Source organism: Parasteatoda tepidariorum, chromosome 11, assembly GCF_982258835.1.
Source record: "Parasteatoda tepidariorum strain Cologne lab strain chromosome 11, Ptep-v5.0, whole genome shotgun sequence".
Classification (NCBI taxonomy): domain Eukaryota; kingdom Metazoa; phylum Arthropoda; class Arachnida; order Araneae; family Theridiidae; genus Parasteatoda; species Parasteatoda tepidariorum.
The window spans coordinates 2,395,704-2,411,412 of record NC_141765.1 but is presented as its reverse complement, the minus strand read 5'-3'; the positions used below and the strand labels follow the sequence as shown (position 1 = coordinate 2,411,412).

General features: G+C 25.8%; 1 protein-coding gene across 2 annotated transcripts in view; it reads left to right on the top strand.

Annotated features, from left to right (window-relative positions):
- The first annotated feature begins 450 nt into the window (after positions 1 to 450).
- Positions 451 to 15,709, top strand: part of LOC107446985 (cytosolic 10-formyltetrahydrofolate dehydrogenase) — a 72,817-nt gene continuing 57,558 nt past the window's right edge. The window contains exon 1 of one of the 2 annotated variants that reach the window (XM_087154988.1): positions 451 to 662. In XM_087154988.1, coding sequence (XP_087011114.1) covers positions 624 to 662 — 39 coding nt within the window. In that variant the 5' untranslated portion in view covers positions 451 to 623. Of the gene's footprint in view, positions 663 to 8,905; positions 9,045 to 15,709 lie in introns of those variants that run through there. The other variant, XM_087154989.1, reaches the window with a different exon arrangement.

Here is a 15,709-nt window from a genome sequence, read left to right as displayed (position 1 = left end):
CTTTTAAATTATTTTTTTCAAGGAAAGAAGCATAATGCAACTTTAATTTTTTTTTTCTTTTAAAATTTTTTTTTTTACTTTTTTTATTTACCTTGATAATCAGGGAAGGATTAAAAAATTCGATCAATTCGAAGGCAGTTAATTTTAATAACAGAGAGGAAGTTATAAAAATACCCCTTTTGTTTTTCATTTAATCATAATTTAATGTTTAATAGAATTATTAAGCCAATTAAATTTGAAATAGACGACAACCAAAATAAGAAAATCAGTTGAAAAAACCCATTTCAAAGTAAACTTTAGATTGATTAAAAAAAAAAAAAAAATAACAGAATTCTACACGAGTTATTGGTGAAGGGAAATTTTAAATAAAAGAAATGAAATTAATATTTAACCAAAGTTAGTTTATGGAAAAAAGTTTTTGACGTATTGCATTATGCACTATAGTTCTGTGTTTAGAAAGCGGTTTGACGTCTACCCAGGTGCAAGTTTATTGACCTACATTTTCCATAAGAACTTACACGTTGGCGAATATTTCTAGAGGAATGGTTTTTAATGGAAGAAAGCTATAACATTTATAGGTAAACAAAAAATATAGCGTTATTGGCCCATCCTAGATTGTCAAAATGATCATTCGATTAATGAGATCGTTTTCTACTTCACAGGTAAAATATTCAATCAACATTTCAATGTTATGTGCTTTTGTAAAACGAATCTGTTGGAGATGGCCTCTAGCAATTTTAAAACTACCGGTTAACTGTAACCGAATGATATCAAAAGAACCCCCAACAGTTTCGTTGCAGAAACACACTAGTGGATGCAAATAATATTTTTAATTCATATTAATTTGATGTAACCTGATATGCTTTAATTTATTATTATCTTTTAAAGAGAGAATAAAAATACTGGATGAAAACAATTATTTTGATTCGAATTCTTTTTTATTGTTATCAATATTTTGTTTTGAACATTTTTTAAAAACTATTAAAATGCGTAGTGATCATTTATTTACTATTTGCTTCGATAAATTACATTTAACCTGATAACTTTTCTTCATTAATATTTTAATAAGAAGAGAATAAAAATACGGAATGAAAGAAATATTTTGTTTCGAATTGTTCTATCACTGATCATTTCAATTATTTATAAACTCTTAAAATGAGCAAAGATTATTTTAATTATCTACTGCTTGTCACAATAAATTATATTTAACCCGAATATCCTTACTTTATTATTATTATTTATTTATTTATTAATTGAAGAGAGAATAATAATGCTAAATGAAATAATAAATGTATGTTTGGAATTGTTCTACCATTGTTAATTTAAGCTACTTAAAAAATTTTTTAATTGTAAAGAGATAATTTTAACTACCTACTAACTGATCAATCTAGCGTAATTATTATTATTTTTTTAATAAATAAAAATACGGTGCGTAAGAAATGTTTTGTTTCGAATCGTTGAATTATACCTATTATTGTTAATTATACCAAATTAGAAATTATTAAGTTGCATAATGATTATTTTAATCATTTACTAATGACCAAACATAAAAAATCAAACGCATAAAAGTATTCTACGTATAAAACTGTGCAAAATTGGCTCAATTTTTACTCCAGCTTGTTAAAAAATATGCCCTATATGTTAAAAGAAAAAAAAAGTTTTTGATCTTATGAAAATTATTTAGACAAATAATTTATAATTATGTGAGAAAAATTTTACTTATTATTAATTGTATTGTATTATTGAATATTATTAATTTTTTAATAACATATCACAAACTTAATTTATTACAATTGAACGTATTTGCGCCTATGTAAAATTGAATTATTGAAAAAGAACGCAGAAAATTATTGAAACTATTGATAAATAGATATTAATAAATGACTTTTAATAAGTTAAAAATTAATAGTAATTACTGGATTACATTGGGGAATAAGCTTACTTGTTTTCTGTTGCATAAGGTATTTGATAGATGTTAAATACTTTCGTCTCGATTATTACAAATCTGTTATTGGTTACTCTTTCCAACCTACCATTTTTTCTATTTATTTTATTTAAATGACATTTTTAGTCTATTTCTTTTTAAATCAAAATATGCAAGTTTAAAAACATTATATATTACAAGGGGTCGCGTAAATACTGAGACAAACTTTTAGGGGAGTTAGGACACATCACCAGGATTAAAATTGAATAGGAACCAATACTCGGAAATTCCATAATATGCCTCTGTTTCTTCGTGGGCTTCTGAACAGTTCATAATAAAGAAGCGCCCCTAGCCGCGTAAGATGACATTTCCATGGATGAGTTCCTATGCAGTTTTAATCCTGATGATGTGTCCCAATTCCTCTGGAAGTTTGTCGCAAATTTGAGTAACCTCCTGTTATATATAACGTTTTTAAACTAGTACATTTCGACAAAAAATAGACTAAAAATGTGATTTAAAAAAAACCTGTAGCTATAGGAGCAAAACTTGTTTCTCATTTGAAATTCCCACACCCAAATTAAGTAAGATAAAGTATTTGTACGCATGCAACAAAAAATGTGTTCCCTATAGTGTTATTAAAAAGTTAATCTAAATGAGGATTGGGTATATTTGGTGATTAAAATGAGGATTGGGTATATAATCAGGGATATCTACCAGAAACCTTGACTTTGTACACTGGGTCAAACCTCCCTTAATATCTATCTTCTGAAAAAAAAAATAAGAAAAAAATTAAAATTAAAAGTTAATATTTAGTTCACTGGGCTTTAGCTTATTAAAGTACACAAAGAGGTAACCCGTTTTTTATGATTTTAAATGTCAGATAGCACTGAAAAGAAAAAGTAACAAGAAAAAATAATTTTCTGGATGAAAATATTTTTGCATGTAATTTTTTCTTGAATTTATTTGTATATGGGTCATTCTCACCAAAACAGTCATTTTCATGTCCCCAGTATATTTTATGTTTGTTTTACAACTTGCGAAAAAAATTTTTTCAAGGAAAGTGTCCATCAGAATGCAGGCTAACAAAAGAATAAAAATAAAATTATAAATTTTTATTTTTTATTTATTTTAGGTAATTAAAATATACCAATATGTCATTCCCTCACTTGTCCCCACTGCTGATTTAAAAAAAGAAAAAAAATATTTCTGAAATAATAAAAATTTTTTTACAAATTCGTATTTTTTATTTCAGAATATTGAAATATAGAATTCAGAAAATCAATTTTAAATTTAATTTCTGATAAAAATATTAACACAGCACTATTTTAAACTTGGTCCCTAGTGTTTCGCATCATTCCCTCACAACAATGTTCTTATCACCTGCAATCTTCTTAGAATAAAAATATTTCAATAAAAACTTTAGCAATTAACAACTGGCATCATAGAACAAAATTGCAGTATGTTTCCAACTTCAACTTAAAGAAGCTTTGCTGTGGAATAAATTTGAATGAATCAAACCAGGTAAAAATTTTTACATTTGTCATTCCCTCATGTCATTTTTTAGAGTAAAATAAAATACAACTTCATCGAGAAAGTGGATAAATATATGTTGCTTTCTTGTATGAATATAATTGTAGGTGATTGAATTCAGAAATTAATTAGGCCTAACTGTTATTTTAAAATTTTATTAAATTTGTCATTCCCTCACTAGTGTATAAAGTGAGGGAATGATGCTGAAGTGAGGGAATGATTCAAGATGAGTATATTATTAAATTTTTTTTTGTTCAATCGTGCCAGCTAATTTTATTTCCCAAACCTGTAAAAACTATTAAATATATAAAACTAAATTATAATAAATATTAGATATACTTAGTATGTTATCATTTTCAAACTTTAGGTAGATGTAACTTAGATAAAAACATGTATTCAAATAAAATATCATTTCCTCACTATTAGTGTCCTTCCCTCACTTTTTAAATAGTGAGATTAATTAATTTATTTATTAATTAATTAAAAAAAATTAACCAATTAATTAATTTATTTATTTATTTAATTAATTATTATAAATTAATTAATTATAAATTAATTATTTAAAAAATTAATTAATTTAAATATTAAGTATAATTTATAGGATATATACTTTCTTTATAATGCCATTACATATTTCTATTAATATAAAAAGTTTCAGAGCTTTTTATTCACTTTATTTTTCGGGATTTTATGAACTGAAAAATGACAGTTTTTGTGAGAATGACCCATATAGCTGATGGATGGAAACAAACTGTGATAATGCTTCATACCATGCTGTAATCTGGCTTTAGCATCAGCTAAGTAAATGTTTAAGGGCAATTCTCGAAAGGGGGGAGTATAACAATAAGTTTTAAACTCTGACAACACTTTTGTTTAAATTTAATTCACCGCAAAAATTTTAGAGTGATTTTATAATTCTGTCCATTGACAGAAATTAACATAAATTATTGCAAAAGTCAATAACATATAAATGTCTTAAAAAATAATTTTTCCAACCAGAAAGGCCAACTTTCTGGTTTGCCTTTCTTTTCTTTTTTTTAAAATAGTATCTACGTGTTTGCAAATAAAAATAATAGTATAGAATTTAAATCGGACGGTTACTTGATAACATTCTTTACAAATAGGAATAATAAATAAGTTATATTTTTACTGGAAAAATTTTTATAAAATTTTATATAGTGTTTTGGTGCATGTCGAAAAGAGTAACATACGAAACCACGCTATTGTTTTAACAAGAAATAGAAAATATAATTGTTTTAAACTTATTTATCCAATCTTAAAATAATTTCGCAATTTTTTTTAAAATTTTTTATGAAATATTTCTGTAACAAAATGTTATTTTCCTACACATGAAATATAGGACTGTTCAAAAAATTTAACGAACCCAGCGAAAACGGTTTTTCTGCCATATTTATTGTTTAAGATACTGCAATGTCCTAAATTTCGATGAAAAAAATTATATTGACTTAAATGGAAAAGTATATTGCATAATACTTGGAGTGTATAACTCAAATATAATTAGAATTTATACTTAGCTGTTGTTAACGTTACTGTTCCCAGATTCCCAATATTCTTTAAATGAGGAAAAGTAGGGTAGTAATGGGATTCGATTTTGAAACTGTATTCGTTGCTTAGTTGTATACGATATATTCTCAAAATGTCGTAGATATACTACTTTTTTATAAAAGATTTTTTTTCCAGTCAAACAACCCTGGTTTAATCAAATAGCGGGGTTAAATAAAGTACACATGTTAATTCTATGGGAAATTTATAAACTCTATAATTTAGCAGATTAGAAGTAGCAGACATTTCTATTTTATTTAACAATTTAAGAAAATTATGTAAGTAATTTAGCTGTAGTCAAAGCCGTACTAAGGGGACATCCGTCTAAGGGGACAGCTGAGAGATAAATTCTTTACAAAAAATATAGTGTTTAGTAATAAAAAATGGCAGAGAGAAAAAGAAAATTTGTCAGAGAATTTCTTTTTATCAATATAAAAAGTATAATTTTGAAAAAAGAGTGATATAAAAATAAAGTTTTTGTGCATTAAATTTTGGCCCGTCAAAGCTTAGTTCAGCCTTGGATGTTGTTCGACACACATGAAGCCAGACTACCCGATTTTATCCCAATAGCAGTGATTATATCCTGCTAAATCCTTATTGTTTATTAGGATCTTTAGTAGGCATATAACATGGACTGAAAGTATTTTTTGTAGCAGAAATGAAAAGGATAGCTTAAGAACAAGAGAACATTTGAGAGTTGACATTGTAAAACAAACCTATGTACAGTGTACAGTCTTCATGAACTAATCAACAACAAAATGCCAATATGGTTTTTCTTGATTATTAAGGTGTAATTCAGAGTTTGTCCTCCAGAAACAGGATTAATTTCACCAAAATCGAGGTACACGGATTTACCCCTCTGATATTTATTTCTATATATATATATATATATATATATATATATATATATATATACATATATATATATATATATATATATATATATATATATATATATATATATATATATATATATATATATATATATATATATATATATATATATATATATATATATATATATATATATATATATATATATATATATATATATATATATATATATATATATATATATATATATATATATATATATATATATATATATATATATGTATAAGTTCAAAATGAAGAATAAAACAAAGAAAAATTATAGACAAATGAAAAAAAAGGGGGGAAATAATAAGTAAATATTTATGTATAATATTATATATATATTATATATAATATTTGCGGATATAATCGTGTGGGCTGAAGAAAAGATTATATCTTTTTTTTTCGGTTTTATTTTTCCGGTTTTTTAAATAAAATTTCATCTTTTTTTTTTTTTTTAATTATATAAACTGTTGTTTGTTATTTTTTACTTATTATTTCCCCCCTTTTCTTTCATTTGTCTATAATTTTTCTTTGTTTTTTTCTTTGTTTTATCCTTCATTTTGAACTTATCTAATGAGTTCTGTTTACTTGCAGCCTAAGCGCAATAAATGAAACTAATTGTTTTTCTTAACTTTCTTCATGTTTTCTTGTATTTATTTATTTATTATATATATATATATATATATATATATATATATATATATATATATATATATATATGTAAAGTGTGTAATATGTTATTAATTTGACACTTTAACTAGGTATTCTGTAAATAAACTAATGATAGACAATTAAAATGAAAAAGAAGCAATTTATCTAATTCATGCAGCGTATAAATGGTATTTATGGAAACGTACCATAAAATCATTTGTTACAGCAAGGATTACTGAAATGACACTTGGAATTACAAAGAACATTATTTCTAAAACAAAAACATTTTTTGTTGACACACTGGGTTTTACACGAACATTTTTTAATTACAATTAGGGGTGGAAGGTAAATGTATTTGTCGTGCGAGATACATGATATTGATTATTTTACACTTTAACGGGCTGCAGATCGTTATTCTATGAAATAACTAGGTATTCTATAAAATAACGGATTTAATACTTTAACTGTAACATCTATCTATCTATCTATATATATATATATATATATATATATATATATATATATATATATATATATATATATATATATATATATATATATATATATATATATATATATATATATATATATATATATATATATATATATATATATATATATATATATATATATATATATATATATATATATATATATATATATATATATATATATATATATATATATATATATTTATATCTACGAAATAGATTAGGTTAAACCTCCCATGTTCTTCCTTTATTAGTTCACCAAAATGTGATTAGAAGTAATTCGGGGTGATTTAGCTCTTATTCCGGTAGATTCCAGTAAATCACCTTGAATGAAATTTATTTGTATTTTAATAAACAACTTAAATGTGATAATATTGATAAAATTGATGGCATAACCTTGGACTGATAACTGACACAAATTTGTTACTTTTTATGAATAGGATAACACTTATTGAGATTTTTTATCATCTAATATCTTTATTTATGCATTGGATTATCAAACTCTTCTGCTCGTTGATATTAGCATGCGAAAGTAGGTCAGAAGAGATAATATGTGACTGTAAAATGAAAAAATATATACTCTTATCATATGCTAAGAAGATTACGGAGAATATATTAGAAAACAATCAAATCATAAAATAAAATATTAGAAATGTCAAACACAATACAAAAGTGACACTTTTATTATATTTAGATGATGTTTGCAAATCATTACATATAATTTATATTTTTCGATTAAAATGGGTCACCAAATAAAATAAATAAATTTAGAATCGTTGTACACTTATTTATCACAAATAAACGAAGAAGCGGATACCTTCAGTCCATCTTCATGTTCTCTTCCTCATTGACTATAGATAATTGTTATTATTTAACGAAAATGTGCAGTGAACTAAAAATAATACAAGAACGCATACTAATTTATCTAAGTATACTTATTGTTTTTAGAAAAGTAAGGAGAACAATAATCTTATTTAAAAATAATTATTATAATAAAAGACATACAGATATAAAAACTCTTCATTAAACTAAAATAAATTACAGTAAATTAATGTTTTTTTTAAAAAAAGTAAATGTAAGAAAATTCTTCTTTATTTATTTATTTTTATTTTTTTGTTTTGCACTATATTTTGCTTGTTTAAATTTAACTGATCTAAACAGTTGTGTTGTTCATTTTTAGCTTCTTCTGTTTTTTCCCCAATTTTGTGTCTTACAGGAAATAATTGCAGTCGCTCCAGTGTTGTGTGAAATTTTTTAATCGGGGAATGTTAAAAATTTTAACATTTTTTTAGTATTTTATTAATTTATTTATGAAAATAATGTGCGAAAATGCTATAAAACGAGTTTCTAACAGCATTTTATTTAAAATTCTCAAAATTACAGCCACTTTAAGATAAGATTTTTCCTATTCATTTTAAATTTATATATTTAATAAATTTACTCTAATGCTAAATGAATAAAAAAACAAAAAGAATTATCACAAAATACAAGCAACATACACATAAATTCATTTTTATTTCATCCAGGTTTTAGAGATAAACATAAAAAAAATAAAAATTTGCAATTGATAATAAAGTCGGAAAATAACGAAAAAAATGAGTTTTATCATAAAACCAGTGTGAATACAGCGTTCATCCTCCGCTACAACCTTAGCCAGCATTGATAATAAATAAACTGTTTTCCACAAATTTAGAAATAGTTTCTTAAAATATCACAGTTTTTTTCTTCTTAATTTTTGAAAGTAAATCTGATACTGATTAAGAAAAAATAAAAAAAAATAAAAAATTAACCAAATATATTTATACAAATAAAAAACAAAAAAAGATTGATAATGTTCACCTTTATTTTAATTGAGATTATTTTTACCAATAGAGAAAGCAGGACAATGTTTCACGTGCACACTTAAAGATAAAACAGTGTGTGATGTAAAGAGAATATTATCGCTTATGCAAGTAGTGGGAGAAAGTAACTAATATTTTTGACCATTGATCATTTCTATCCTCAGACTGGTAGGTTGAATATTTCCTATTTTTTTTAAAATTCAGAACGAGCTTCTTAAGAAACTTTTTCTTCGCGTAGATTAGTGATTTCGGAGTGCGGTTAAAATCAACATTTTATTAATTACAAGGATTTTTTTCGTAGTTTTTTTTAAAAAAAAATATACGGCAAACTATGAAGGCAAAAACTATCTTTCTTGTTTTACTTTTTGAGGGACAATTTGTTTTAAATAAAAGCAAAATAAATAAAACTTTTAGAAAGCTCACCAGATAGACATTCACATTAGATATACAGTAAATTTTTTTCAAAAATTAGTTATATCGCTAATTTTTTTTTTAAATTTTAAAAAATTTGCAGTTTTCAAATTTTTAACGCTTTTTTATTTTTCGCATTTTTAAAAAATTTTATTAATTACTAAGATTTTTGTAAGTAGTTTTTGTAAAAAAAATATATACGGCAAACTATGAAGGCAAAAACAATCTCTCTTGGTTTACTTTTTAAGGAACAATTTGTTTTAAATAAAAGAAAAATAAATAAAGCTTCTAGAAAGCTCACTAGATAGACATGAACAATAGATAGACAATCAATTTTTTTTCAAAAATTAGTCATGTCACAACTTTTTTTTTTCTATAAAAAAATTTACAGTTCTTAAATTAAATTTGTAACGCTTTTTTATTTTGCGCATTTTTGAAAAAAAATATATTTTTTGCTCAGCACAGCTAAAAATCAGAGCAATCATTTAATTGTCTAGATATCAATTAGTACTCATATTAGAGTTACTGACAAAAAATTTCCTAAAAATGCAAAAGTATGTCTCACAGGCATAACATATTGTAAAAAGTTTTATAACTTATAAAAGGCCTATCCAAATTACTGTTCTATTAGGTATTACACATTGATGACACATTGACACATATCTATATATCTAAATATAGATATTTGGATATATAGATATAAATATATATACTTCAATAAAAACGAAAATGAAAAATTCTTAGAGATTCAAATATTTTAAAAAATAATATAAAACATAAAAAATAAACAAAGTTTAATAAAAGTTTAATTCCAGTACATTTTTAGGCATTTTTTCAACTAATTTTCTTAAACTTTCTTTTTATGTTTCTTATAACAATATATGAGCACTAACAATATTTTGATTGTATTTCGATTGCATCAAGTTTGCTTCCAATTTCATGATACTTAGTGTTCTATAAAGACCGTTCTTAATACGAATTCTTAAAATCCTTGTCAAAAATGAAAACAAGATGTATTCACGCTGGGAGTCGCAAATTAATATTTAATTATCCAACGAAAAAAGAGAAAGATAATGATTTTTTTTATAAATTACAGTAATGCTAGGCAGATGAAATAAACAGCAAAACAGATTTAATTGGTGTCTGGAACTTGAAGGTGCTTCGATTTGTAATCGTCTTTTAACTTCTGTTCTCTCCTTCAATCATACTCATCTTATTTATTACTTTCGTCTTCCTGTACCATGATTTGTAAGATTTCGAAAGTGGTTTTGTTTTTACTATTGTAATATTAATTTGCGACACTTTACTGTTTTCATTTTTGATGATAAGTCAGAAAATACGTATTAAGGGCAGTCTTTACGAAACATCCTCTGCATGTAAAATTCATAAGTAAATAATAAATAAGTATCAAAAATTTTGACACATTTTTTAATTGCTTGATACAGATAGTTCTCCTTTATGATGGATCTATATTTGAACTCTGAAGAGAGATTCTTTTGTCACGTGTGTTACACGACATATTTAAACTTTAACGCTTATTATAATAAAATTTTTAAGTATTTATGTCTTTTTCAATTGGTTGTTAAATCTACATGTGTTTGAAGTTCGCCACATGAAGATTGAAGGTGCAAATTAATTTGATGTAGGAAAAAAAAATATTCTGGAATTTTGTTACCCTTTATAATGTTAGATATTTGAGACAGTGAATAAAATCATTTAATTGAATAAAATCATTTAATTGTAGTATAAATGTGCAAAATTAATATATTTTATTTCATGAAGAGATTCAATATCAAAGATGTGTTTAATGATTTTTTAAAATCTTTTCCAACTGTAAAAACTTCGTAATTTAGTGAAATTGGCATGTTACGCGCGTTGACAGTACGCTACGCGTGTTACCCTTTGTAAATATTTCAACTGAAAAGTCATAAAAGCTGCTCTAAAACATTTAATTATTTTAAATTAACTGACAAAAAACAATTAATTTTAACAAATGAAGTAGTTAATCATTTGGAAAGAAAGTTTTACTCCTTCTTAAGGCAGGTTTAGTGAATAAAACAGAGCCATTTATTGGCACATCTATTTCCTCAAAATCATTTCTGTCAAGAAACATAAAATATGTATCTTATTCAATCATTTTCCACAAATATTGTATTTTCAGCTTACAAGCATGTGCATGTGCTTCAATAATGTGCCCTTAATCAAGCCCATTCAGTTTCAAATATAGGCGTTTTACTGACTACAGTATCAGAAGGGGACTCTGACACAAACTGACTATTTATGTGCCACAATCTGTGAAGCTATATTATTCAAGTATCTGAAGATACTTGAATAACATGCGTAGATTTTATGCATTGGATTACCGTTGCCATGGAATGATCTTTTCAATTAAGGAAACTATTTCGTTGTGTTGATGTTGTTTCTAATGCCACTTGCCACACGGGCAAGCCTGATTGGCGAAACCGGGCAAATTTAAGGCAGAGTGTGCGTTTCTTGTTTTCGGTGGCTCCATCTATGGCCAAGAATTCGACTTCTGCCACACCATACGTCGCACCCGCTTATAGGGCGGACGCATTCATACATCCATTCATTCCTCCACAGATCATAATTTTGACCTGAATCAGAGAACGATCTATCTCCAATTCAGTACCCCCAGAGGTATTGATTTGTTATGGGAACATGGAGGACTTTTGCGACTCGACAGATTTAACGTGCATCAATTACTTTACTACACGGGAGTCTTCGGTCGGCGCGGTTCGAACCCACGAACTCAACTGGCACTCACGAAACTACTTCAGTTTGGCTCACATGTAATACTGTTGTATTAGGTATGAGTATATTGATTAGTTTTGTAAACAACACTGTACAACAACACAACTTTTTTTGTACAACAGCACTGTTCTTAGATTGACTTTCCATTTTGATTCGCACTAAAGTTTTTGCACTGCACACCAATGTCGTCTTTAACACTGGTAAAATATTTTCTAAGGAATTTATTTTAATATTTGATTGACATGCGATGAAATAATACAACCATACATTTATTTTTATTTACCATACATTTACATTTATTTTCCATACATTTATTTTTAAATTCTTTACTTGGTCCATCACTATAGAAGATTTCTCTATCGAAGAAGAATCATTTTGAAAACGCTTCTCAAATAGTCTTAAAATAAAAATGCAGGCATTATTTTTATTTTTGTAGTTTGTAATTGAGAAGAAAGTACCGTCTAAGAAAACAACTGCCGTGAAAAATTGAATTGAGATCTGATACACTGATTGAACTTCATTTTGATATTCACAAGAAAATGCCATTGCAAAGTCAACTTAAACTACCCGGGTTTTACTACTAGATATGTTTTTTTTTGTGGAAAATATCAGCTTGGATTCTTTCAACCCATGTGTATTCTTGAAAGTTAGCCAACTATTCAACAGCAAATTCAAAAAATTCTCCTGCACATCTGCAATCAGAAATTTTTTTTTTTATTATGTGGCAATTAGCATCTTTTTCCCATTGTTGCCAATCTATAATAGAAGAAGGCCAGAAATCTAAAACAAAAAATGAGTCATTTTTGCAAATATCACATGCACCCTTCCAACAATTAGAATTTCATCTGATTTACATAAATAATTTTACCATCACAATGTTTGATTTAGGTATTTAAATAAAAGAATCAAATTTTCATGATATTCGCATTTGCATTGAATCTAAGGGGTATCCTACAAAAACAATACATTTTTTGGTAGCAAAGCACAATAGTTTGAAAACGAAGCTGAAAGTTTAGGATATTACTGACAAAAACAGCTTGTCTTAGAAACATGGTTATATTGTTCCTACGTTTATTTATTTTTCGCCAGCTTTTTCCCCATTAATCCAAACAACCATTTCTTATTTCAATCCAAGCATAGTATAAACCATGCAACTTCTGAAGAAAAATTGATTTATTAGTGATTTAAGTACAGCTGAAATGCTTAGTGACGAACTTTTTATATTATTATATTAATCTATTTCGAAAATTCAAATCCAGCTTGCTTTGCTAACACAGCAGCAATTTGTTTGTCGAAGTAGGGAGACGTTTAAACGATTTGCGAACTGCTTTTCCTAATAACTAATGCCTTGAATACGGTTTACTTTGAAGTGTTTTAAAATTCAATATGCTGTTATCATTATTCAACTTATGTACAGTCCGCAAAAAAAAAAAAAAAAAAAACGAATCACCCTGAATAACTTTCGTTTTAATGATCGGATTTTCACGAACTAAGTGTCAATCTTAATGATTCCTTGGATTGACCTCAAATATGCTAATTAATTAGTGCTAACTAGTAATTAAGTTACGAAATCAGACACAAAAACGTACTTTCTCTGAATTAACATGCATTTTTTTTTACATATTTGGATTTTTAACCTTCAAAATATAGGGGGTAGCCGCAATCTGGGATATATGGTCCCCATAGTTTGGTCAGGAGAGCGATCCAAAGTTCGTACCCCTTAATGTTAATTTCACTTTTTACGTTTTTAGTCATATTTTCAAAACTAATAAAGCAATTTAAAGAAAATTGCTCCCACTCATAAAACTCATTTACCCAAAGATAATTTCATGAAAAAAATGATTTTTAATAATTATTAATTATTTTTTATTATTTAATTAAATTGTGGATGAAAAAATTTTGAATTATAAGGAATGAATTTTTTTATACCATATTAATCTACATATTTTTCAATTGAAAAATCTAAAGATTCAACTGTTTTTATTTATTAGAAGCTGAGAAAAATTAAAATTAATTATTTTTAAAAAAATAATTTGGCGACAATAAAGAAATGATTAAATTGGGCGATTAATATTAAAATGTGATAAACTTGCGAGGAACTTGACTTCGAAGCGCGTAGTGTAAAATTTCATTCATATTTTTTTCGCTAATAATCGTTTGCTTATCTTTTTATATTTATTTCTTTCTAACTATAAAATACAATGTTTCCTTTTTAGTCGCTTAATAATTTATTTGCAATTTAGTAAAGAAATTTGAATAAAACATTTTGAATAAAAAACACTTTATTCAAGGAATGTCTAGTTTTATAAAATAAGATATGATATGATCTTCTGATAGAATATGATTATACACCAGATTGTGCTTATTTAATGTGATTATTTTTTATTTTTTGATTTTGTTTTTCAATAACTGATACAATTTCAATAATATACATACGTATGTATAGATTTGGAATAATATATTTATCAATTTCTTGAATATACATTTTATAAATACTAATAAAAATACGTAGTCAACATTTTTAAGCATCTCTCACAACATCGCGAATTTTTCAGCATCTTATAGGGTAAATTAACGAATGAAGGAACACTTAAGCTTAGCTTGCCTTAAAGAAAAAATTATAAAAATTTCAAAATTTGTAATTTTAGCTAAATGATGGTGTCGACATATTTGTTATTAAATACAAATTATGTAAAAAAAAAATGTAGATAACTTACATAATATTGTTTTAAGGTTTTGGTGGTTTAAATAATAAGTAGTAAGATAACCAAGTGAAGGAACAGTTCTTACCAGTGAATAAACACTAAATTTTCCAGTGAATGAACACTTAATTTAGAGAATGTTTGATGCTCGTTACGAATCCCTAGGCCACACAAATGTCTAAAAACAAGATTTTTCTTGGAATTGCAACATATAACCAGAGTTAACGTGGAAAATGTTACTTTTTTTTCAGTCATGGAAAGGAAAGTAAAATATGTTTGAATACATAATTTAAAAAAAAAAGGTTTTTCATTTTTTTTCTCACAGTTTAATAGTCCGTTCTAAATTATGAATGTTTATCATTGTGTAATCCGATGATGTTTTTATTATTATTATAATTAGATCACTTTTTTGTTTACTCTTTTCCCCATATTTTTTTAAGCTATTTTTTAATCTTTTTAAGTATTTTTTTTTCTCTTCGTCATATTTTCTGCTTTAACTCTTTTTTCAGCTCTTTCAATCTCTTTAAATTTTCGTTCTTTTTCTGAAGTTAATGCAAAAAAGTAATTTTTTTTCCTTTGATTTAACCTTCCTCTTTTTTCCAAATTTTTGGCCAATGTAAATGTATCTTCGAAATTTCTTTTGATTTTCCAGTGCCATTTCTAGAATTCCTCATTGGATAATAAATGAGTAAAAGGAGTTTCGAAGTTTGAGTAAAACCCATCTCTCGTTGACTTATATCTAGTGGGTTTTCAGCAGTACTTACCATTTACTTATGGAACCAATTGTTTTTGCAACTAACAATGCCTCAAGAGGACTTATATCAAAATCAGTTTTCAGGATACTTTCATTATCAATGTTAGTTGTATCAGCTTCAGTGCCAAAATTTGATTAATCAAATGTTCTTTTTGAAATAAATTCTTCAATATTGAGAAAAGCACAGGCTATTG